We start from the raw sequence: 26,738 nt of genomic DNA, 5'->3' as shown, positions 1-26,738 counted from the left end.
AGTTTATAAAACTAAACTTTAAGCTAATCATCATCAAACTAATTAACAGTACAAGATATATATATTTTTCTTCCATCATCATGATCATGTCTATGGTTTTGAAATATTCATATGCAAAAAAAAGCAACAAAAACTGCAAAATAAAACTTTTTTATAGTCAAATAGTATAGACGTTTATCAGTGTCCTCTTTCATTTTCATTTTTATCCGCCCGTTTACGTGACGTATTATGGTATACAGTTGTCCGTCTGTCTGTCCGTCAACGTCAACATGTCGGACATTAACTCAAAAATGCTTTAACCAATTTGCATAAAACTTTGGTGAATTGTTTATATCTATTGACGTGAGCTCCCTTTCGTTTTTTATAAATTTTAGATTCTAAGTTTTCAAGTTATGGGGTTTTATTCATTAAAAAAAGGGGGATTTTCCAGTTTTCGGACAATAACTCAAGAATGCTTTCACCAACTTGCAAGAAATTGTGGTGAATTGTTTATATCTATTGACATGAGCTCCCTTTTGATTTTTATAAATTTTAGATTTTACGTTTCTGAGTTACAGGGTTTTATTCATAAAAAAAGGGGAATTTTCCAGTTTTCGGACAAAAATTCAAAAATGCTTTCAGCAGTTCTTATGAAACTTTGGTGAATTGTTTATATCTATTGATGTAAGCTCCGTTTAGAATTTTATAAATTTTTCATTTATCATTTCTGAGTTATGGGGTTTTATTCATTAAAAAAGGGTGGATTTTCCAGTTTTTTGGACAATAACTTCAGCAGTTCTTATGAAACTTTGGTGAATTGTTTATATCTATTGATGTAAGCTCCGTTTAGAATTTTATAAATTTTTTCGTTTATCATTTCTGAGTTATGGGGTTTCATTCATTAAAAAAGGGGGGATTTTCCAGTTTCCGGACAATAAATCAAAAATGCTGTCAGCAATTCTCATGAAACTTTGGTGAATTGTTTATATCTATTGATGTAAGCTCCCTTTACATTTTCATAAATTTCTAATATGACATTGAGAATAAATTGACCTTTATTATACCCCACGCAACGAGTTGGGGAGGGTATAATGTTTTTGACCTGTCCGTCCGTCTGTCCGTCCGTCCGTCTGTCCGTCAGTCCGTCAGTCCTGTTTCTTGTCAGCGCAATTTCTCTCAAACCACACAACAGAATTTCACGAAACCTTTTTAGATAGTAAGGACATACTATGTAGTTGTGCATATCGACAGGAAATTACGATCTATTTTTTTTCTAGGAGTTACGCCCCTTTGAACTTATTTACTTTAATGTACTACTGCAACAGTTTGTCATCTCAACTCCTCTGAAACCACACAACAAAATTTCATGAAACTTTGTAGATAATAAGGACATACTACGTAGATGTGCATATTGACAGGAAATTACGATTCAATTTTTTTTCCAGGAGTTACGCCCCTTTGAACTTATTTGCCCAATATACTACTGCAACCTTTTATCATCGCAACTCCTCTCAAACCACACAATAGAATTTCATGAAACTTTGTAGATAATAAGGACATACTAGGTAGATGTGCATATTGACAGGAAATTATGATTCAATTTTTTTTCTAATACAATTTTTTTTCTTACAGTTATTTTATTTCTCCAGTGACAATGTGGAGACGTGGGGTATGTGAGCGCGCTCACTAAGGTTCTTTAATTTGTTTTTAGTCTGACAACAGATTTACTAAGTATTCGCATCAGCACAGTGTATTGCACAACAGCAAGAAATCTTTAATTGAATATAAATTCAATTCCTATAACCAATTTTTTTTAATCCCCTACCAACGAAGTCAAAGGGAACTTTAGGTTTGCACTCTGTCCGTCTGTCTGTCGGTTGGTCAGTCCGTCCGTCCGTCTGTCCGTCCATCAATCCGTCCGGCAAATCAGTTTTCCACACTTTTTTTCTTCATGCTTGCAGAAATTGATTTGATATTTGGTATACAGTTTTATCATGACAAGTTACAGATCAAGTTTGAATTTTTGTTCCGGTCTGATGATTTTGTGCAAAGTTACAGTCCATGGACTTTGAAAATTATCAGTTTTCCGCACTTTTTTGTCATGCTTAAAGATATTGATTTGATATTTGGTACTGTCGTTACCATGACAAGTTGCAGATCAAATTCAAATTTCATTCTAGTCTGATGATTTTGTGCAGAGTTATGGTCCTCAGACTTAGAAAATTAACAAAAATTATCAGTTTTCCACACCTTTTTCGTCATGCTTAAAGATGTTGATTTGATATTTGTTATATAGTTTACACCATGACACGTTATAGATCAAGTTAGCATTTTGTTCCAGTACAATAAATTTTTAACTGATAGGGGACTATGTATTGCCATGCAAATACTCTCAGAATGCTTGTTTTCAATAAAAAAAAATTGTGGGGGGGGGTGGGGGGGAGCCAAATAGGTAAGTGTGCAAGAACATTATGCCAGTGCTCTTTTTCCTTAAAATTCCAAAAGGTAAAATTAGTTACTTTTTACAGGTGACTTTTTCTGATTACTAATATCATTAATTTTGGTGATTAAATTATCAAAAGAAAACATTTAAGTGATATCTACAATGTAAGTCCCTAATTTCAGTAAATGCCCAGACTGATACAGTTACAGTATACTGCCACATGGATCTCCCATCCATGCAGTATATACTCACTAGTTTTGGATACTTCTATTTTAAGAAGCTAAGTTTTTAAAGATAATATACATACCAGAACATAACAGACAATAGGTTTACAGTCGCAAAGGTCATGAATGTCACTCATTTAGAATCAACTTAATATTCATAAATCTGTGGATTTCCAAAATTTTGAATAAATATTCAGGCTGGTAACATTGAAACAATAATGGAAATATGTTGCCTAGTAACTGCACATATGATTGGATGTTTTAGAATTACTATAATATAATATCATTCCAGACATGGAAACTGCATGTAATTTTAGTATTCTTTTTATTGACTAAGTAACAGATGGTATACAAACATATGTCAAAGTTTCATAAAATACACCAGAAAATCTGAAATTTTGCAATTTGAGATCAGTGTCCACTGTTGAATATTTAATAATATAACAAATAAAAGTTTCATTTCATTCAAATACAAAGTTTGTATCTATAATTTATATTTTCAGTTGTGGACAAAAAAATTAGATTAGCTGGAATTCCTGGAAGAAATATTGAGTGTATGTTTTGGATGATGCCTTAATTTTGCAAGTGTAAATTCTAGAAAGTCAGCTTAAATATCCTTTAAAATTTGCAGGTTTGTTTTACTTAATAGAAATGTCTGTATATATTAATATTCTATAGCAACAACATCAATGAACATATTTCATACAGAACATGACTAAAACTTTGTGTGCAATAATATATTATATTGCATTAGTGCAAAAAAAATCAAATTAGCAATGTATCGTCTGTGAGAAAAATATGTTTAAAAGAGTTTTTCAAGCTTTTACAATATTCATGCAATAACCCTATATTACATTGAAATTCTCATATTTTTTTAATGTTAAGTATTTGTAAAAACGAGTGACAAAGCAAATTTTGACATGCAGTCTGTTAATGATAGTGTTTAAAATTATGTGTTCAGTTGTGTTGTATTTTAAATCTATTTTTAGAGTCAGACTATAAATTAATCAATAATTATATTTAAATGTACACATGTTGTATATATCTGCAGATCAGTTAAAAATTCTTCAATTGAAAATCCATAATGTGCATAACCCTATTGAGTAATCACAGACTATGTCTCTTCGTTAAATGTTGTGGAAATGTTTTGGAAAAATTTACCTTCAGAAACTATCATTGGTGTAACTCATTCATAAAAAAGAACTCTAAATTGGTCTACAGGGAAAGGAAATTTGTTAACATAAGGAAATGTTTTCTCAGTGATTCATAATAAATTATTAATATAAAAGCACTAAAATTTAGTCTAGTCCAAAAAAAATAATCCCAAATTGCATTTGATATGATGAAAAAGTCGAGATAACCATGGTGTATACATGCTGCATCAACAAGATAGCTAATTCATGAAATTAACATTGGTAATTTTTCTTTAACAATTTACTTGAATGCCAACTGTTCGTTTGCTATCACAGGTCACACTACTTTTGCTACGATATAACAGATTTGTGTTGTTTATAGGTATCGACTTATGAAAAAAAATCTATTGACTTAGTTAAAAGATTAAAGCAATCCACAAAAAAGGAAAATGACAATAAAAAAGTTTGACAATATTTTGATAATTTTATCAAGGCTGATTACACGTTAGATAATTTCATTGTTTGATTTTGGAATTGAAGAGTTATAAATTGCAAAATACAATTTATTTCCCCACAGCAGTCTTATCGCTCAACCACAGGCCCACCAGCCCAGGCTTGTAAAACTTCTGTCGGGGCTGTAAAAATTATCTCCACAGGCCAAAAATTCAGCTTCGGGCCTTTAGATTCAAAAGTCTATTGTGAAGGCTGCCACAGGTGACAATAGTAGCCTTTTTCGAGATACAGACTTTAGAATGTTGATTTTTAGAGTGAAACCTTGCTAGAATTAAAGAAAAATTATTAGACAGTATTTTTTAGTCCAAAAAATATAGGTTCCCTTTGCTTTTCTTGACACAATATGTACTCATCTCCCTTGCCTATCAGTTTTGCATTATTAAATATGTGTCTTGTCACAATGGCAGATAAGACTTCTCAGGTCCTTTAGGGCAGAGGAAAATATATTATTTTGCCTTTGGTATAATGCAGAGTGCATGAAGTGTCTAGTAATAGAATATATTGGCTGCACACAACGACCAATCAAGATTAGCCATACTATTAATTTTGAATACCAAGTAATCTTAAATGACTGCACCCATAATATATATTGGTTCATTGTACCCATACTTAAGTTTATGATTATTTGGAGAAAAAGAAAGAATAAGTTTTATTTGAATATTTTGAACATGTTTGTTTATTTGATCTATTAACAATATTATCATAATTATTTTATTTTGTCTTTCTATTTTATACAGCTGAAGTGAAATACTCAGTTGTTCGTATTGTGGTGGTAAAAAAAACTCACCATGAAGTTGACAAGGGTCGAGATGTTGAGAAAGTCTGCTCATGCAGCAACGTATAATATGGTTTTACAGGTAAATCATCTTACAACATGTAGAATCGCAGAATCTTTTGGTCTTCCTTAATTACTGAAAACTTCAGCAGGTTGTTATTTTCGCAATTTCAATACATAAACTTTTCATGCTGGGATTAAATTCATCAATGGGTAAGTCTCACTTCACATCAATATTGTCGCTTTCTACAAACAAAAAACATTCTGCACTGCCAACTGGAAACCCCTTAGCAATTTATTGTAAGAACTGTTGTTTTTTCATAGAGTATGGCATATTCCTGCATATGTGCTTTATTTTACTTCTCCTAGGTTACTGGAAAATCCATAAAAAAATCGTTGGCATTTGATATAATAAGTAAAATCAAGGATTCATCTACTATATCCTTTACATAAATAAAAGAAGGCATGGGGGTAAACATCAGTAAGACAGCAACTCAATGGAACAAGAAACATATAGAGGTCAACATACAGTCTTCAAAAATAGACAGACGTCTATACAATTTATGCCACTCGCCATCAGTCTTAAATAGTTCAGTACAAATTAAAAAGAATGTATAAAAAATATGCAGTATATTTGTACATGTTTACTTTTTATGCTTTTTCCAGCTATTTCTGAAGATGATATCATTTGTTTTGAACATGATTGTGATCAGACTGGCTTCAAAAGACATGCTGGGTGTTGTGAATATAAGGTATGAAAAAGTCATCTTTTGCCTTCCATTTATTGGAAGTACAGGTGCAATTTATATGCAATTTTAATTTATACAATTACATATAGTATTATGATCCAATCAATGAGCCCATTGAATGGCAGATTAATTACAAGGCATCATTTACACAACATAACAAACAAACTTAAAAATTAACTAATAAGACAATAGTAGTTCATGAGAATAACAATTGTATTCATTGTTTAAAAAGTTTTTTATTTTTCAAACTTATGTCAATATGAAGTAAAATCTATACCAGGAAAAATGGTTTATACAGTGTTGGACACCAAATGTATATACCCACAAACAATTTTTTTTTTCCTTTTTTAACTTCCGCTTATAAGATCAAGTTACTGTTATATCCAGCCACCTGCAAACAAAATAAAACTCCCACCTGCACTTTGCTGTCATGTCCACAACCATTTGGGGTTTTACAAGAGTTGTTGCTCCTTGCCTGCTGGTCACTATTTTAGATATGAGCGAACAAAAAAAATTGCAACTGTACCAGTTAGCATTCAGAACACACACAATTATTGGTTCCCAGTTTAGGTTCAACAAGAGTGATTTAATGGATAGAAACCATTTAGGTTTTGCAAACTTGGACTTTTTCTTTAGAGCAAAATTAAAAAGACAACTTTTTGAAAACTGTTTTCCGCTGGTATCTAAATGCTGCTATTTACCAAAATGAAAAGTATGACTGACTTTTTAGTTTTAAGTACAATCAAGGTACCTATCCATGTATATTTAATGAAGTGTCAACTACCCACACAATTACATTTGCCTCCACCCCACTACTTACTCGCACACAAAAATATCATGTGTTGTCCAACCAACCCTCCTGTTCATTTTTCCTGGAAAAAGCCCTAATTAGATATTGAGGACATCCAGCTAGATTTGACAAAGAGGACAATTGCATCATTCTCATATTTCAGATAAAATTTTTGTTAATTCTGATATAAGAGATGTTAGTTAACATATATGTTTCTAATTCTCAATGTAACCTGGAATTAACAAATCTGCCCTAGATTGTAACTGAAGGGGACAAACAATCAGAAAACATACAAATATACAGTTCATATACAGTCGACTCTTGCTTGTCTCGAAATTCTGCTTGAGTTGAAAAATTTCTGCGGACAAAAGGTACTTTTTATTAATTTACTCTAAGTCAAAATTTGACTAGTCAAAAGTTTGCTTGCCTCAAATTAACTCTACAGTCCGTATGTACAATAAATGATGTAATTTTTGTTTATGTCGAAAGTTTTAACACCTGTCAAAAATTCATCCCTGGAATAAATGTCTTCACCACACTAATTGACAACTTAATCCAATTATCAATGATTTTGTTTATACAACACTTAAATGGTTGAACACTTTTTATACGACCGCAAAAAAATTTTGCGGTCGTATATTGGTATGACGTTGGCGTCTGCGTCATCGTCATCCGAAGACACATTGGTTTTCGCACTCTAACTTTAGTTTAAGTGAATGGATCTCTATGATATTTTATCATAAGGTTCAATACCACAAAAGGAAGGTTGGGATTGATTTGAGGGGTTATGGTACCAACAGTTAAGGAATTAGGGGCCAAAAATAAGCATTTTTGTAACTTCCAGACATAACTTGTGTGTTAGTGTATGGATCTCTCTGACATTGTACCACAAGGTTCCATATCACAAAGGGAATGCTGGGATTTATTTTGGGGGTAATTGCCTCAAAATTTTAGGAATTAGGGGCCAAAAAAGGGGCAAAAAACAAGCATTTTTTCTAGTTTCATGATAATAACTTGTGTGTAAGTGTATGGATCTTTCTGAAATTGTACTACAAGGTTCCATATCACAAAGGGATAGCTGGAATTGAGTTTGGGGGTAATTGCCCAAAACGTGTAGGAATAAGGGGCCAAAAAGGGGCCAAAAATAAACATTTTTTCTAGTTTGCAGACAATAACTTGTGTTCAAATGTATGGATCTCTCTGAAATTGTACTGCAAGGTACTATACCACAAAGGGAAAGCTGGGATTGATTTTGGGGGTAATTGCCTCAAAATTTTAGGAATTCGGGGCCAAAAAGGGGGAAAAAACAAGCATTTTCCTAGTTTCAGGACAATAACTTGTGTGTTAGTGTATGGATCTTTATGAAATTGTACAACAAGGTTCCATATCACAAAGGGAAAGCTGTGTTTGAGTTTGGGGGTAATTGCCTTAAACGTTTAGGAATTTGGGGCCATAAAGGGGCCTAAAAACAAGCATCTTTCTAGTTTCCAGACAATAACTTGTGTTCAAGTGTATGGATCTCTCTGAAATTGTACTGCAAGGTACCATACCACAAAGGAAAGACTGGGATTGATTTTGGGGGTAATTGCCTCAAAATTTTAAGAATTAGGGGCCAAAAATGGGCAAAAACAAGCATTTTTCTAGTTTCAGGGAAATAACTTGTGTGTAAGTGTATGGATCTTTATGAAATTGTACTACAAGGTACCATATCACAATGGGAAAGCTGGGTTTGAGTTTGGGGGTAATTGCCCTAAACGTTTTGGAATTAGGGGCCATAAAGGGGCATAAAAACTAACATTTTTCTAGTTTCCAGACAATAACTTGTGTTCAAGTGTATGGATCTTGCTGAAATTGTACTGCAAGGTACCATACCAAAAAGGGAAGACTGGGATTGAGTTTGGGGTTGATGAATCATAAGGGGGTTCAAAAAATTTGGGGGAGGGATTTTTTTTTCCTTTTTTTTTCTTTAAAATTTTCCATTTTAAATTGGTTATTTCTGATTTATATATAAAAGCAAATAATAATAATATGGTTTGAATAGGTAAATTAGAAATTTTTAAGTTCTTAGACCACATTCATTCGAATTCTGTGTCAGAAACCTATGCCGTGTCAAATATTTAATCACAATCCAAATTCAGTGCTGTATCAAGCTTGAATGTTGTGTCCATACTTGCCCCAACTGTTCAGGGTTCGACAGCTGCGGTTGTATCAAGCTGCGCCCAGCGGAGCATTTTATTAATAATAATAATATTATCTACCTATTGCATGATCAATAAAATGTAACCAGATTGTATGCATCAAAGTATTTTTCTCTTATTATTGTGCTATGAGATGTGAAGAACTAACTTGGTACGCTTGGATCAATATAAAGAATAAAGCGTTCAAACAAACCCACTTCATTGTAATTTTTTTTCAAAGCCTTAATTTATATGTTTGGTCAAGTCAAGTTTATTGAACACTTTATTCAATATTAACGCAGGAACAATTAATAAGTAACTGTAATACGCTGATAAAGTACATGTAACAACAAGGGGCTTCATCACACAGACTTTTCACTTTTAAAGAGGTAAAAAGTTGTTAAATTAGAAAACTACAGTATGGTTGGAAAAACTACTGAAAACAAATACCACTTCTCAAATGAAAAAGTGGTTTGGATCGTCAGAGCACATACCATATAAAAATGATGCAAAATGCCGACCCAGCTGTGTGTCAGCAAGTTTCTATCTTGAAATTGTAAACAATCTATTTTCAAGTAGATAAATCATACATCATTCTATCTCTATTCACTTTACTCTAGGAATATGTAACTTTTATTCACGTATTAACCCCCTGTATCACAAAAAAAAACTTTATTCCCTTCAATCCCCAATATTTCACTTTGTCTTTTCACTTTGAACAATTTGTCATATGACTGCATTCTTTCATTCCGTGCGCAAAGAACATGTAGAATTTTGGAAATTAATTTATGCATTTGATCCTAGCGACCTGCATTTATTAACAAGCCTCTTCATCCAATCTATCGTATGCAAACATAAGGCATCTTATCCTTTATACATAAATTAGCTACAATGTACCATGATTAGCTCACCAGGCCCCAAGGGCCCCATGTGAGCTTATGCCATCACTTGGCATCCGTTGTTGTCGTCTGTCTTCATCGTCGTAAACTATTTCAAGTTCCTTTTAAACTACTTGGCCAAATACCTTCAACCTTTAACTGAATGTTCCTTAGGGTATCTAGTTTATAAATTATATCCAAAGTTTTGATCCATCAACAAACATGGCCGCCATGGATAAAAATAGAACATAGGGGTCAAATGCAGTTTTTGGCTTATATCTCAAAAACTGAAGCATTTAGAGCAAATCTGACGGGGGTAAAAATGTTCAATAGGTCAAGATCTATCAGCCCGAAATTTTCAGACAACTCCAACAACCCATTGTTGGGTTGCTGCCACTAAATTGGTAATTTTAAAGAAATTTTGCAGTTTTTGATTATTATCTTGAATATTATTGAAGATAAAGATAAACTGTAAATAGCAAAAATGTTCAGCAAAGTAAGATCTACAAAAAAGTTAATATGACCGAAATTGTCAATTGACCCCTTAAGGAGTTATTGCCCTTTAAAGACAATTTTATACAATTTGTTCATGTTTGCTAACATTTAAAAATCTTCTCCTCTGAAACTACTGGGCCTAATACTTCTAAATTTTAACTGAATGTTCCTTAGGGTAACTGGTTTATAAAGTTTATCCGAAATTTTGATCCTTTAACAAACATGACCCCTGTGGCTAAAAATAGAACTTAGGAGTCAAATGCAGTTTTTGGCTTTTATCTCAAAAACTAAAGCAGTTAGAGCAAAAGTGACATGGATTTAAAGTGATGATTAGTCAAGATCTATCTGCTATGAAATTTTCAGACCAAGGGTTACTGTCTGAAATAGTTTATTTTTATGAAATTTTACTGTTTTTGGTTATTTTCTTTGATATTATAATAGATAGAGAGAAAGTGTAAATGGCAAAAAGTTTCAGCTAAGATGGATTTACAAATAAGTCAAATGATCAAAATAGTCAATTGACTCCTTAAGGAGTTATTTCCCTTGAAACTTTTATTTTTTACATTTTTTCATGCAAGTCTATTACTTATTCAAAAATCTTCTTCTCTGAAACTAATTAGCCAAATACTTCCAAACTTTAACTGAATGTTCCTTAGGGTATCTAGTTTGTAATTTTTATCCGAAGTTTTGATCCATCAACAAACATGGGCGCCATGGCTAAAAATAGAACATAAGGGACAAAAGCAGTTTTTGGCTTATATATCAAAAACTACAGCAGTTAGAGCAAAAGTGAAAGGTAGTTAAAGTGTGATAAATGGGTCATTATCTCTGTCATGTAATTTTCAGACAAGTTCGACAACCCATTGGTCATGATGGTGGGTTACTTTTGGAAACAGTTTATTTTTATAAAATTTTACTGTTTTTGGTTATTTTCTTTAATATTATAATAGATAGAGAGAAAGTATAAATGGCAATAAATGTTCAGCTAAATAAGATCTACAAATAAGTCAACATGATCAAAATAGTCAAGTCACCCCTTAAGGAGTTATTGCTCTTAAAAGTTTTTTTTTTTTTTCACATTTTTTGTGAAAGTCTAACTACTTTTTTCAAAAACCTTCTTCTCTGAAACTACTTGGCCAAATACTTAAAAACTTTATTTGAATGTTCCTTAGGGTGTCTAGTTTAAAGATTGTATTCGGGGATTTGATCCATTAAAAAACATGGCAGCAGTTTCTAGAAATAGAACATAGGTTCATGAAAAACTTTGTCATTGAATATAGCGGGTTGATGGAATTAAAACTCTTGTTTTTTCTTTAAGGGTTTAGAAATTGAATAAAAGTATGGCATAACAAACTTGTTGCCTTTTGATGTGTTAAATGTGTTGTGTAATTTACTTTTGATAACTGATATTCATTCACTGATCTGCTTTACTAGAGTGTTGGACTTTTAACTGTCAAAATTTAAGGAATTTTATGTATCCCTTAGGGTATTCTGCAAGTTTTTTTACTTGGCCTTCCGACTTCTGAGTGAATGCCTTCTGCTATATTCCATTTTATTCTTTCAATGATTTCAATTATGCTGATGATGGGCATATCCTTTGTTCTTGAAGCACCTGTTTATTACATCTGAGGTTGCTTTGTTTCCAATTATTTCCCCCAATGATCATGCAATGAGTTATCTTGATGCATATGTTGCTTGATGTCAGACTAAATTCTAGTCATACAGTCATAATTTATAGTACAGGGCAGTAATACTTAGATATTTCATTAAAACTTTGATATTGTTTGCTTTTTATTGGTAAAACATATTTCAATTGATATTTATACATTTTATTTATATTTTATTCCTTTGTAGATTGTACCTGTTATATACTACAGTTTTGTTTTTAGGTACAGAAGCATTTGATAATGCTAGTCTCAGTAAAATTGAAGGAAAGACTTGGAGGCAGGTCATCAACTTGATGTGGCTGACGTAAGTGGGCATTTATTAGTCTGTAAACTCATAATTTATTCTAAGGATACCATTAAAATAAAATTTAGTAAGCAGCCTTGAAACATAGGTTGACTGTTATTATAAATAAATAACAGGAAGAGCATACCCCCATGTTGATGTTAAAAAATTGAAAACATGTTAATATAATATATGTCTCGTAAATTTTATGTCAAAGTTTTGGTAAGTAGTCTAAAAGATGATCTGTTTTGTACTTATATTTAATAATGGTTAAAATAAATGAACTAAATGATACATTTCAGAGTTCCTCTCACTTGGCTGTTAAGTTGTATAGGTATTGTGGTATGGTTGTATGTTTGGAAAGTTCCAGATCCTGAAGTCATTCCAAATTACTATATTGGTGTAATCTCCTATGCAATGGCAGCTGTTATAGCAACTTTAGCCAGACCACATTTCACAGTAGCAGTGTCAAATTTCTTTGTGGGTCTAAGGGTGAGTTATAGGATTGATTTTGATGTACTGTGTAAAATTGCTGAGGCAAAAATGAAATACTTTGATGACCTACTCTAAAAGATTTGAGTGTCTTGACAAAGCGTTATAAAAGAAATAGTGCATTGTGTCCTTACAGTACACCACAAATCCTACTTCTGCTGTCTTATTATACCCTGGCTCAAAAAGAGGGGGTATATTCCTTTCTGTCCATCCCATGAAATTTTCATCACCTTTTTCTTAGAACTTACAAATCAAAGCTTCACAAGATTTAGTATCAAGCTTCATGTGTGCATGCTATAGGTGCAATGTGTTTTCACATGTTTTGCTGATCAACTTCCTGTTTACAGAATACCTGTATATTTTTTCATATGATGGCCATACATGAAATTTAGTAAAATATTTCTCTGGAACTGCAAATCTGAGCTTCCTGAAATTTATAGGCAAAGTTTCATGTAAGTGTGCTTTACCATTTGATGTGTTTTCACATCTATTGCTTATCAACTGCTAAATGTCAAATTGGTAATTAAATATATCAAAATCAAGTGAAAAAGTCTTCATAACATTGGGAATTTCAAAAGTTCTAGTGAACATGCAAAAATCTGGATGTGTAATGTAAATTGGGATTGGGCTTGGAGACATTACTAAATGTAGAATGCTTTCAAAAGTTCATCTGTATTGTAAACAGTATCCTTAGTCGGTGTAAGTCTGAGCAGATGCATTCTGACATCTATATTATATTTATTTAGAACTTGTTTGTATTATTATTAAGGTTGTTGACACATCAGCTTGAGTTAACCATGATGTTGTCAACACATAAGCATGAGTTAACCACAAGGTATTTGACACATCATCTTGAGTTAACCATGACATTGTTGACACATCAGCATGAGTTAACCATGATGTTGTTGACACATCAGCATAAATTAATCATGATGCTGACAACACATCAGTTTGAGTTAACCATGAGGTTGTTGACACATCATCTTGAGTTAACCAGGACATTGTGGACATGTCAGCTCGAGATAATCATGAGGTTGTTGACACATCAGCTTGAGTTAACCATAAGGTTGTTGACACATCAGCTTGAGTTAACCATGATGTTGTTGACTCATCAGCATGAATTAATCATGATGTTGACGACACATCAGTTTGAGTTAACCATGAGATTGTTGACACATCATCTTGAGTTAACCATGACATTGTCGACACATCAGCTCAAGTTAATCATGAGGTTGTTGACACATCAGCTTGAGTCAACCATGAGGTTGTTGACACATCCGCTTGAGTTAACCATGACGTTTTCAACACATCTGCTAGAGTTAACCATTACATTGTCGACTCATCAACTTGATTTAATCATGAGGTTGTTGACACATCAGCTTGAGTTGACCATAAGGTTGTTAACACATCAGCTTGAGTTAACCATGATGTTGTTGACTCATCAGCATGAATTAATCATGATGTTGACAACACATAAGTTTGAATTAACCATGAGGTTGTTGACACATCATCTTGAGTTAACCATGACATTGTCGACACATCAGCTTGAGTTAATCATGATGTTGTTGACACATCAGCTTGAGTTAACCATGAGGTTGTTGACACATCAGCTTGAGTTAACCATGAGGTTATTGACACATCAGCTTGAGTTAACCATGAGGTTGTTGACACATCATCTTGAGTTAACCAGGACATTGTGAACACATTTGCTTGAGTTAACCTAGAAGTTGTTGAAAAATCGATTGGAAACTTGGTATACTTGTTCATTATGATGAGAACTATCAAAAAATATATACAAAATTATGATATTGACCAACATTTTGTGGTTCATATATAGACTGTGTGAGTGGGACATAGTGTCCTTTGGACACATCTTCACAGGGCTCACGCTAGCAGGCGACTGGGGCGATAAAGTCGTTTTCCCGTCCGTCACTTCACTTTGCCCGACCGTCAAAAGCGAAATCTAGTCGCCCTGTTGTTCACCATACTCGCTTTCAGTCGTTTTCGTCACAGTACATTTTCAATTTTTACCAAGTCGATGAAACATCAATCTTTTAGTGAAAATTAAAGAAATTCAGACATAGACGATTCATTATCTGAAGAAAAGAGGTTTAAGCATTGACTTTACAGTGTGTAGCAGGTTATTTAATTAAAAGACAACTTTTTATCACTTCATGCACTTCGGTACTTGAGAGCGTACAACAATCTAAGTTTCGGCGGCAAAGTAAGTTTGTTACTTCATTTGAACGTGATAAAAGTTGCATCCAGTAAATGTTTAATCCATTTATTGCATTAAAAACGTTATATTCCTTTCCAAATAGCTTGTCAAATATTGTTTATTTTTGTAAATTTTCTTCGTCCGCCATTAACTGTTTACTAACTACGGATCGGAAACGGAGCAGCTGTGACCGAAATCTGTATTTTTACAATAATAACTACGGACGCATGAATGGAACAACTGACAGAAGAATATTGATCCCAAAAGGAAAATTATGCATTCCACACGCATTAACAGACCTTTGGTTAGATCTACTTGATTAATGTATATAATTCCATACATATGGATTGTTTCAAAATATTGATTAAAGTTGCATAACTCTGGGACTATAATACTATTATATCAATATATTATGGTCCAGCTTAACTTTGTATATCTTTTGATGAGAAACACTGAATTTCATAAACATGATAAACAAGATAGTTTTTTAACTGAATTGTAATTGATATATTATAATTTCTTTACCTTTTTGACATAAAAAAAAATATTTTTAGTGCTAGATTATTTAGTTGGTAGTTTCTCACAAGAACCTCAACTTAAACAACTTTGAATTTGAACTGTTACTTTAATTGTATACTCAGATATGAATTGAACAATATAAAAAGAACATTATTTACGTATGACCCTTTGTACTATAGGTAGTAAAAACCAAACATTGTAGCGCAGCGCGCGAAGGAACACTTCTCTTTCAAATCTCACCACTTCTCCCTATCAGTTTCAAAAAGAGAAGTCACTTCTCCCTATGATTCTGAAGTAGTGTGAGCCCTGATCTTCGTGTGTTTTTTGTATTTCAGGTTTTATATATGGCCTAACAATATGTTTTGTGTTTTTTAGGTAGGTGCTGTAGCTGTTGGTGAATCCTTTAAAGTTTTGACAGCAGTGATACTTTTATGGTTAAAACCTGAGCTAGGAATTATATGTTTTGCAGTAGGACAGGTTAGTTCTAGTGAATAAGTCTTGTTTGTTTAACAACTGATTCAGTAATACTATAGATGACAATCAGGTTATTGTGAAAATATAGATATAAAAGAGAGGCTGCATATTTTCTCATCACTTGCAATTCAGTAGTGCCATGGGTGTATATAAGGAAAAGGATGATGTTGAATTTGAGCAGTTTTCTGCATCAGAGTACCATATTATGGTTTTGTAATGTCAATTTGTTTAATCTGGTCTTATTATAAACAACTTTATTCAATACTTATCATGGGTGTCATAAAAATTGGCATGACTTTGATATTGTTTAAATAAAACTTTTGGCATGTACTTCTAGTTAGCTTGTGAAACAAAGTAAAACTTGTTTTGATTGTGACCCCGCACAAATGCATTGAATAAATCAATGATATGGATACAAAAATCTTCATATTGCATTGGTGATGTTTGACATTATGAAATTTTTTTTACAGAAAGCCTAATGTTTAGTATCTAATTACCTTATACAAAATGTTTACCAATGTTTTAACACCTGTTATCGTTTAGGGGACGTATTATTGTATACCGTTGTCCGTCCGTCTGTCCTCAACATGTCTGACATTAACTCAAAAACGCTTTAACCAATTTGCATAAAACTTTGGTGAATTGTTTATATCTATTGACGTGAGCTCCCTTTCGTTTTTAATCAATTTCAGATTTTACGTTTCCGAGTTATGAGGTTATATTCATTAAAAAAGGGTGATTTTCTAGTTTTCGGACAATAACTCCAAAATGCTTTCACCAATTTGCAAGAAGTTTTGGTGAATTGTTTATATCTATTGACATGAGCTCCCTTTCCATTTTCATAAATTTTAGATTTTACGTTTCTGAGTTATGGGGTTTTATTCATTAAAAAAAGGGGCAGTATACAGTTTTCGGACAATAACTCCAAAATGCAGTTCTCATGAAACTTTGGTGATTTGTTTATATCTATTGATGTAAGCTCCCTTTCGAATTTTATAAATTTTAGATTTTACGTTTCAGAGTTAAGGTGTTTTATTCTTTAAAAAAGGGGGGATTTTCCAGTTTCGGACTATATCTCAAAAATGCTTTCAGCAGTTCTCATTATACTTTGGTGAATTGTTTAAATCTATTGACAAAAGCTTCCTTTCGATTTTCAGAAATTTCTGATATGACATTGAGAAGTGATTGAACTTTATTCTTTGAAAATGCAACGGGCGTATCATGAGCTCATGGCGCAGCTGTTTATTTATGACCTGCCTCTAAGTGGCTGGCACATATATATATATATATACCTATGTTCATCCTGTAATTCTGAAATCAAACATGTCAACTGTTCAGACTATATATTTCCTGCAGATTTGGAGCTGATTTTTTCGGTACATTAGTAGGAGTTTGAGTTTCAATTCGGTTGACTGACTTTTGTTTGCAGAATTACGGACCTTGAACATGTTCTTGTTCTTGTCAAGACTTATTTTCTTATATCTGGAGATCTGGAGGGGATTTTTGGTATATTAGGTGTAAAATGATGTGTTACAGTTTGAATTTGTTTTTCTTTAAGGGCATACAATACAGTTTTGAGCCCACAGTGTTTTTTTACGAAAATTTGCATACAAGCTATTTTTTCACTAGAAAATTCAAATATGTAATAAAAAATAAACCTTGATGTGCTAAATTTAGAGATAAATGGGGTGGAAAATTTTAGACATTTACTTAAACTTTCGGTTTCTTGGACATTTCAATCCTTTGGACATGTACAGACATACTTAATTTTTTGTTTCAAAAGGTAAATACATGAGGATTTTTGTAAAAAGGTTTGGAATATCTTCGTTACAAAAGTAGGCTCTTAATTTGTTTAACAATTCTTTGTAAATAATTCATTTTTATTAAATTTTCATGATTTTAGAAAGAAAAAAAACGGAATTTTTTGCTGTATATTTATCTAGTTTAATAAAAAATCATCGATGATTTTTTGGGAAAGACTGCTTTAAGCCGTCAATTCCCTATAAGGCTGGCCAGACTTCCAAGCCCCTCACCTCACTCATTTTGTATTTATAGTTTGGGAAAACACCTCAAAATTTCATACTGAATTGATGAGAAGGAGACACACAAATGAACAGATTGACTTTAAACACTTTTTTACACATTTGCCTTCTGTATCTCATGACATTATTGTATCTTGAGCTATCCTTAACATTATTTACGTTTCTTTTACAATCCGGAATAAAATGCTCCGCAGGGCGCAGCTTGATACGACCGCAGAGGTCGAACCCTGAACAGTTGGGGCAAGTATGGACACAACATTCAAGCTTGATACAGCTCTGAATTTGGATTGTGATTAAATATTTGACACAGCATAGGTTTCTGACACAGAATGAATGTGGTCTAAGAACTTAAAAATTCTAAATTGGACATTCACCTATTATGGTCCAATATCCAAAATCTAAATACATGGTTAGATTCAGCATATCAAAGAACCCCAAGAATTCAATTTTTGATGAAATCAAACAAAGTTTAATTTTGGACCCTTTTGACCTCAATGTGGACAAAGTTGATAACGGGGCCCAAAATCTAAATACATGGTTAGATTCAGCATATCAAAGAACCCCATATATTCAATTTTTGTTGAAATCAAACAAAGTTTAATTTTGGACCCCGATTTGGACCAACTTGAAAACTGGGCCCATAATCAAAAATCTAAATACATGTTTAGATTCAGCATATCAAAGAACACTAAAAATTCAATTTTTGTTAAAATCAAACTAAGTTTAATTTTGGACCCTTTGGACCTTAATGTAGACCAATTTGAAAACGGAACCAAAAATTAAGAATCTAAATACACGGTTAGATTCGGCATATCAAAGAACCCCAATAATTCAATTTTTGATGAAATCAAACAAAGTTAAATTTTGGACCCTTTGGACCTCAATGTGGACCAATTTAAAAACGGGGCCCAAAATCCAAAAACTTAATACACGGTTATATTCAGCATATTAAAGAACACCAAGAATTCAAGAATAAAACCCCATTGAAATTGATCAAGAAATAAGCAATTTATAAGAAGTATCTTCTTTTGCACAATACTGTGCAATTGAATATTTCTTGCTATTGCACAATACTGTACAATTGACAATTTCTTGCTATTGTGCAATACTGTGCTATTGGATATTTCTTGCTATTGCACAATACTGTGCAATTGAAGATTTCTTGCTATTGCGCAATACTGTGCAATTGAAGATTTCTTGCTATTGTGCAATATTGTGCTATTGGATATTTCTTGCTATTGCGCAATACTGTGCAATTGAAGATTTCTTGCTATTGTGCAATATTGTGCTATTGGATATTTCTTGCTATTGCGCAATACTGTGCAATTGAAGATTTCTTGCTATTGTGCAATACTGTGCAATTGAAAATTTCTTGCTATTGCACAATACTTATTATATAAAAATTTACACATCCTGTTTGGTGTGTATCTCCTACCATATCATTATTATTTGCTTTTAAATATAAATCAGAAATAACCAACTTAAAATGGAAAATTTTAAAAGAAAAAAAAAAGGAAAAAAAGAAAAAAAAAGAAAAAAAAAAAAATCCCCCCCCCTCAAATTTTTTGAACCCCCTTATGATTCATCACCCCCAAACTCAATCCCAGCCTTCCCTTTGTGGTGCGGTACTTTGCAGTACAATTTCAGAGAGATCCATACACTTGAACACAAGTTATTGTCTTGAAACTAGAAAAATGCTTATTTTTGGCCCCTTTTTGGCCCCCAATTCCTAAACGTTTCAGGCAATTACCCCCGAACTCAATTCCAGCTTTCCCTTTGTGATATGAAACCTTGTAGTACAATTTCAGAAATATCCAAACACTTACACACAAGTTATTGTCATGAAACTAGAAAAATGCTTGTTTTTTGCCCCTTTTTTGGCCCCTAATTCCTAAAATTTTGAGGCAATTACCCCCAAAATCAATTACAGCCTTCCCTTTGTGATATGGAACCTTGTGGTACAATGTCAGAGAGATCCATACACTTACACACGAGTTATTGTCTGAAAGTTACAAAAATGCTTATTTTTGGCCCCTTTTTGGCCCCTAATTCCTTAACTGTTGGTACCATAACCCCCAAAATCAATCCCAACCTTCCTTTCGTGGTATTGAACCTTATGGTAAAATTTCATGGAGATCCATTCACTTAAACTAAAGTTAGAGTGCGAAAACTAATGTGTCTTCGGACGACGCCGGACGACGCCAGACGACGACAACGACGACGACGACGCCAACGTCATACCAATATACGACCAAAAAATTTTTAATTTTTGCGGTCGTATAAAAATCAGTATTACGAAATATTCAAAATATATCCAACCTAGTGAAGTCATGGTTGGAATTCTACACTAGGTAGAAGCAGGGATATCCTTTCCTCATTATTAAAATCATTCACAGAAATCGTGTATGATTTAGAAATCGGTATTTGTTTATTTAAAAACATAATTATGTTTGCTGTTGATGATTCAAACATGCAATGCTTTGATATGTAGGTCAACTTTCACGGTAAACAATGGGGATACATGGGATTGGGGAGAGAAACGTCAGTTTTCATTCTTTTCTGTAACTGTATTTAGAATCTCCAATACAGGAGCTCCTCAAATTGATAAGTAATTATCAACGTTAAGAAAAGTTTCAGTATCTAAACACTTAAAATGTGATATTTATTATATGATAAGTAGTTTTCCATTAAAACAAAATTTTATGTACCAACATAATCATTGTAATGGTAAAAAAAAAATATAAAATTTTCAAATGGCTTTTTGTAGTTTAAACATATTTAAATGGAAATTAAAAACTGAATATTAACCAACAATTAATTTTAATATTATCAATCTTTCTACATGTTTTTGCTCATTCTTTGTATGAAGACTATCAAAAGATACAAAAAAAAAAATAGAAACATTTGCAGTCTTTTCCCTCAGAGCTTTTAAGCTCTTTGATTCATAATAATTGGAACAAATAATCTTTATACAGTATCAAGTCAAATGTCATTTTAAAAAAGAGGGGTCCATGTACTCGTTTTCAAGCTAATGATTAAAATCCCTCGAAAAATTCATCTTTTCCCTATATGTTGCAGTTTGACATCGCGAAAAATAACATTTTACGTTAGCAACGTCATTATCTCCCCTGTAACTGTATTGTATGCCCTTAATTGTCTGACTTATGGAAGTACAGCCCTTGCACATAAAAAGTTTCATAAAAATGTTAACTTTCCCAGATTTTTCAACAATTGGTAAAACCTGCAGTTCTTGAGAAAAGTGAAGGTACATTAGGGTATATCTGTGATGTACAGATTAAGATTGCTTATTGATATGGTTGACTGACTTTAAATGGAATTATTGCCCTTTGACTCAAGAAAAAATAGCTGAAAACTACCAGTATTGCTTGATGATCTAAATCTGATTTTTTGTACATAGCTGTGTTTTTAAATGTATGATATTGAAATTTCAGATTATAGGAGAGACTTTATACATAACTACCTATTATACATTCTTTTGGATTTACATAAATACTGGAGATGAAGTAGATAAGAGTTTTGCCTTTCAATCTACCAGAGACTTTTTTCCAAAGTCGTCAGAGACTAAGGTAGGTTGATGATATACAGTCAAACCTGCTAAAAAGGCTGTTTTTATTCAGCAACAACCTGTATGGGCACAACACCTTCTTGTCCCTCTATAGTAATACTTATGCATTTTGAATCTAATTTTAAAGGTCACCTTACTTGTAAGGTCATTTCTTTCTGGTCATAAGGGTGGCCGTTATGTACAGATTTGACTGTATATACAAAAAAAAAAAAAGAAATATTGATTCTGGATATTGATTTTGTAGTAATATTATGAACTTTCAAATATTAATTTTTTGTGTAACATAAAGTGTCAGAATTTTCTTAGTTACTAAAGTAGTTAAAGTTGTAAAATTGAGTTTTTCCCTCTTTTGCAGTCACTCTTTGCTTTCAATTTTTTCCAACAAATTTCAACTATGTCTCTTTTGCTGTTAGACTTCAACATTCATTTTGATTTTAGCATCTAAAAATGGAGAGACATGTATTGTGTGTTACTTCTTCTACTACAAGATTGAATTAATCCCAAAGGTAGCTTTGCACAGTGCAGTTTATTATTCTTGCTTTTTATATGCTGGTAGAAGATTTTCTAAATTTCAATATGCGCAATAAGGGTGTTTCTGGCGCTCATGGTACAGCTTTTTTTTTAAAAACTATTTAGGGATAATTTGACCCATTGACATATGACCCTCATTATCCAGTCATCCAGTTCAGATGTCTGTCAATACTTCCATTTTTTATGTTAGCAAATGTTCAGTGAAGATATGAATAAATACCAACAACGTAATCCAAATAACCAGAATGAAGCATGTTCCCAACTAAGAAATTTGAATTACTCTGCATCTTAATGTTCTTGAATATAATCAAATTGGTTTATGCAGCTTAATTGAGTTCATGACAAATGGAATTAAGAAACTAAACTTCTCACATCTTCTTATTTTCATATTGACGATAATAGTTCATTCACATCTTTTAACGTTAGTGATTATTATTAAATTTATTTCATCAGTTGACAAATACATTCTGAAAATGAAACTATTGTTGTATGATATAGATACAAATCTATAATTGAACACTGTATATTGACCCTCTAGAAGCTTTTTGTCACCCATGCGAAGCCTATTATCTTATTTTGTTAAAATATCACAATTTTTGAGAAACGTCTTTAATGGTAGGGAAAAAAAATTATATACATGAATAGGTATAATAGATTGTTCCAATTTGTTTCTTGATGTCAAATATGGGGTAAAGAGCAAAAAACACAAGTTTTGAGAAAATCTTATTGTGTAAGGAATTCAACAAGAATTGATATATAGGGACATTTATTCCAAATTGTACCCTGATGTAAACATTGTGGTAAAAAAATTTTGTTTAAAGGATTAATTTTGAGAAACATCTTTTTTTGGAAGAATTTCAATGAAAATGTATATGTAGGTATAATTTGATTCTCTGTGCCCACTATTGATGAAAATGCCCACCAAAATACATAAGATCTTGGATTTTAATAAAACTGATATTTATTGAGAACACATCTTGAATTAATTGCTGGTGTAAAGATTTTGAAAATTGACACCCCATGAATCTGAATGGCTTTATAGATGCATTAGTCTCTATTCCTCACAAAAAAATGTTCAATTGGGGCCCTTGCTGACATGTCAGATTTTGATGTTTTTATTGATAAACGTCTTAAAGTAGTTAATAGGACAAAAGCTACAAAATTTTTACTACTTCTAAATTCACACAATAATTTGTAATAAACCTTGAATAGAAAACTGTTTATACATATTTATGCTTTCTTCTTTAGCCCTTTTTAAATGAAAGAATGGCCATGCTGACACAGTCGGTCTTTAGACAGTCTTTGCTGAAAATATTTCTTACAGAAGGTAAGATTATTGCTGTATGTCTATATTTTATTCATACTGGTATAGTTATTTGAGAACATGTTAAATCTCAATGATGTTTTTAACAATATCATATATAGCTCACTAGTGCTAGGATTGTAGTAGCTAATTGGCTTGATTTGTCATTTTAAAGACGGCATGATTTTTGTTGAGCCTGCGACTTTTGACGCAGAAAGCTCGACATTAGGATAGTGATCTGGCGGCAACGGCGCAGCGGCAGTATTAGCTAAATTCTTAAAAGCTTTATATTTTAGAAGGTGGAAAACCTGGATGCTTCATACTTTGTATATAGATGCCTTATGTTTCGAAGTTTCCGTCTGTCACATGTCCATTGTCCTTGAACTCATTTTCATGGTTCAGTGACTACTTGAAAAAAAAGTTAAGATTTTTTGTAATGTTAATTTCTCTCTTATTATGAGTAATAGGATAACTATATTTGGTATGTGCATACCTTACAAGGTCCTCATGCCCGTCAGACAGTTTTCACTTGACCTCGACCTCATTTCATGGATCAGTGAACAAGGTTAAGTTTTGGTGGTCAAGTCCATATCTCAGATACTATAAGCAATATGTCTAGTATATTCAGTGTATGGAAGAACTGGAAGGTGTCATCTGACCTTGACCTCATTTTCATGGTTCAGTGGTTTTAGTTTAGTTTTTGTGTTTTGGTCTGTTTTTCTTATACTGTATGCAATAGGTCTACTATATTTGGTGTATGGAATGATTGTAAGGTGTACATGTCTAGCTGGCAGGTGTCATCTGACCTTGACCTCATTTTCATGGTTCAGTGGTCAAAGTTAAGTTTTTGAGTTTTGGTCTTTTTTTCTAATACTATATGCAATAGGTCTACTATATTTGGTGTATGGAATGATTGTAAGGTGTACATGTCTAGCTGGCAGGTGTCATCTGACCTTGACCTCATTTTCATGGTTCAGTGGTCAAAGTTAAGTTTTTGAGTTTTGGTCTTTTTTTCTAATACTATATGCAATAGGTCTACTATATTTGGTGTATGGAATGATTGTAAGGTGTACATGTCTAGCTGGCAGGTGTCATCTGACCTTGACCTCATTTTCATGGTTCAGTGGTCAAAGTTAAGTTTTTGAGTTTTGGTCTTTTTTTCTAATACTATATGCAATAGGTCAACTATATTTGTTGTATGGAAGGATTGTAAGCTGTACATGTCTGTCTGGCATGGTTCATCTGACCTTGACCTTATTTTCATGGTTCATTGGTCAATGTTTAGTTTTCTTGGTTAAGTCTGTTTCTTAGAAACTATAAGCAATAGGTCAACTACATTTAGTGTATTGAATGATTGTAAGGTGTACTTGTATTTCTTCTTCGGTTTATATGGCCTTGACCTCATTTTCTTGGATCATGTTAAGTTTATGTGATAGTTGTAGTAAAGCTTTATATTTAGGACTATCAACATAATATCAATGATTAGTAAAAAAGGCGAGACATTTCAGCGTGTGCACTCTTGTTCTTTGAGCAGAGATGTCTTGTACTCTGACCTGACTGGGTTTCTTTATGAAGTTTGGGAAGAGTTCCAGTAAGGTGTGGCTACTGGCAAGATACACAAATTTTGTTCCAGAATTGCATAAAAATTTACCAGAATATTATTTTTTGTGTTATTTTATGTGCATGAGGAAATAGTTCCTATATAATTTGAAAACAATTTAGGTCAAATGAATTCATTTATTATGATAATTGTCAAAAGATTTCAACTTGGTAGTATTTAGAAGATGTTATCACTATTTGCAAGATATTTGCATGACATATATAAAGAAACTTGCTTTGTTATAGATGACTCAAGCGCAAGAAAAAGAGATCTTAGTCGTGAATTATATTGTAGTCTTTAATCTGTAAATGTTTAAAATGCACATAGGTCCAGGTGAGCGACACAAGCTCTTTAGAGCCTCTTGTTTTAATGCTATTTTTGAAGATCTGGGCAGTGAAATGATGTCAGTGCATTATGATCAAATAGGTTTTTTAAAATTAAAATTTGTTTGTCATTTGTATACAAAGAAGTATCTATAAAACTTGCTCCAAGATAAAATCTCTTTCAAAAGAATCAATGTAGGTGCATACATTTAAAAGTTTTACTTCATGCCTCATTATCTCTTTAGCATATTTTATTTTGTATATGCATTTAATACTTGTTGCTACATGTTTAGCATTAATTATTTATTTGCTAAAATTCATTTGTATTTAGAATGATCCGACTATATATATATATATATATATATATGGTAAGGGTTTTTATACGACCGCAAAAAAATTTTGTGGTCGTATATTGGTATGACGTTGGCGTCGTCGTCGTCGTCGTCGTCCGGCGTCGTCGTCGTCCGGCGTCGTCGTCCGAATACATATTGGTTTTCGCACTCTAACTTTAGTTTAAGTGAATGGATCTTTTTGAAATTTGACCATAAGGTTAAATACCACAAAAGGAAGGTTGGGATTGATTTTGGGTGTTATGGTACCAACAGTTAAGGAATTAGGGGCCAAAAAGGGGCCAAAAATGAGCATTTTCTAGTTTCCAGACAATAACTGTGGAACGGTGTATGGATCTCTCTGAAATTATACTACAAGTTTCCATACCACAAAGGAATGGTTAGGATTTGCTTTGGGGGGTTATGGCTCAAACCGTTTAGGAATTAGGGGCAAAAAAGGGGGAAAAACAAGGTTGTCCTGGTTAATGGACAAATACTTTAGTATAAAACATAATTTAAAGCAGTGTAAGGGAGATAAATCAAATACATCATTGAAATTATCTCCCTTACACTGCTTTTAAATTATGTATAAAGTAATGGTTAATGAACAATAAAGATAATCCAAAACAGTGTAAGGGAGGTAATCCAAATACAACGTGTTGGTTACTTCCCTTACACTGCTTTTAAATTATGTTTAAAGAAATGCATATTTATAAAGGAAGACCAGTAAAAATATCTGCAAATGTTTTCATCTTTTTTTTTTACAAAAAAATCCATATGAAAGATTTGACACTATATTTTTATTAATTCTATTATAAAATAGATTAAGTTAGCACTATGGTAAATTTAAATGGGTAATTATGGTTGCCAACTCCATTGGAAATTTGAATTGAGATTATGACCATATCTTGAGGGAAAGAATTTTTTGGGGGGAAAAAGGGGGGGGGATAAAAAGAAATTGTCGGGGGGGGGGCCAATTTTTTCTCATTTCATATTTCAGAAATTAAAAAGAATTATTCTTCAAATATTATTTTTTTTTCAAATTTCAAATATTGAAAAATTTCAAGAAGTAATCTTTAATTGCACAGTATGGCGCATTAGATTTGTAAAATCTTTGATCACATTTATTTATTTGTTATGCCGAATCTAACAGTGTATTTAGATTTTTAATTTTGGGTCCAGTTTTCAAATTGGTCTACATTAATGTCCAAATGG

General features: G+C 32.5%; 2 protein-coding genes and 1 long non-coding RNA gene across 4 annotated transcripts in view; 2 read left to right on the top strand and 1 right to left on the bottom strand.

Annotated features, from left to right (window-relative positions):
• LOC127710512 (non-structural maintenance of chromosomes element 3 homolog) overlaps positions 1-2,885 on the bottom strand; it is a 33,001-nt gene extending 30,116 nt beyond the window's left edge. The window contains exon 1 of the mRNA XM_052216472.1: positions 2,730-2,885. Within this exon, the coding sequence (XP_052072432.1) occupies positions 2,730-2,783 (54 nt within the window). The 5' untranslated portion in view covers positions 2,784-2,885. The remainder of the gene's footprint in view (positions 1-2,729) is intronic.
• The window catches only part of LOC127709931 (protein RFT1 homolog), a 51,710-nt gene that overhangs the window by 6,747 nt on the left and 18,225 nt on the right, over positions 1-26,738 (top strand). The window contains exons 2-9 of one of the 2 annotated variants that reach the window (XM_052215667.1): positions 3,150-3,277; positions 5,030-5,149; positions 5,734-5,819; positions 12,011-12,127; positions 12,409-12,598; positions 15,711-15,812; positions 21,304-21,438; positions 23,217-23,295. In XM_052215667.1, coding sequence (XP_052071627.1) covers positions 5,081-5,149; positions 5,734-5,819; positions 12,011-12,127; positions 12,409-12,598; positions 15,711-15,812; positions 21,304-21,438; positions 23,217-23,295 — 778 coding nt within the window. In that variant the 5' untranslated portion in view covers positions 3,150-3,277; positions 5,030-5,080. Of the gene's footprint in view, positions 1-3,149; positions 3,278-5,029; positions 5,150-5,733; positions 5,820-12,010; positions 12,128-12,408; positions 12,599-15,710; positions 15,813-21,303; positions 21,439-23,216; positions 23,296-26,738 lie in introns of those variants that run through there. The other variant, XM_052215738.1, reaches the window with a different exon arrangement.
• On the top strand, positions 7,257-8,645 carry LOC127711687 (uncharacterized). The gene is made up of 2 exons (XR_007986863.1): positions 7,257-7,662; positions 7,986-8,645. It is a non-coding gene; the product is annotated as an uncharacterized LOC127711687 (long non-coding RNA).

The sequence above is a fragment of the Mytilus californianus genome, unplaced genomic scaffold (assembly GCF_021869535.1).
Source record: "Mytilus californianus isolate M0D057914Y unplaced genomic scaffold, xbMytCali1.0.p SCAF_1, whole genome shotgun sequence".
Taxonomy (NCBI): domain Eukaryota; kingdom Metazoa; phylum Mollusca; class Bivalvia; order Mytilida; family Mytilidae; genus Mytilus; species Mytilus californianus.
The sequence above is the reverse complement of the archived record's forward strand: the minus strand, read 5'-3'. Positions and strand labels throughout refer to the sequence as shown.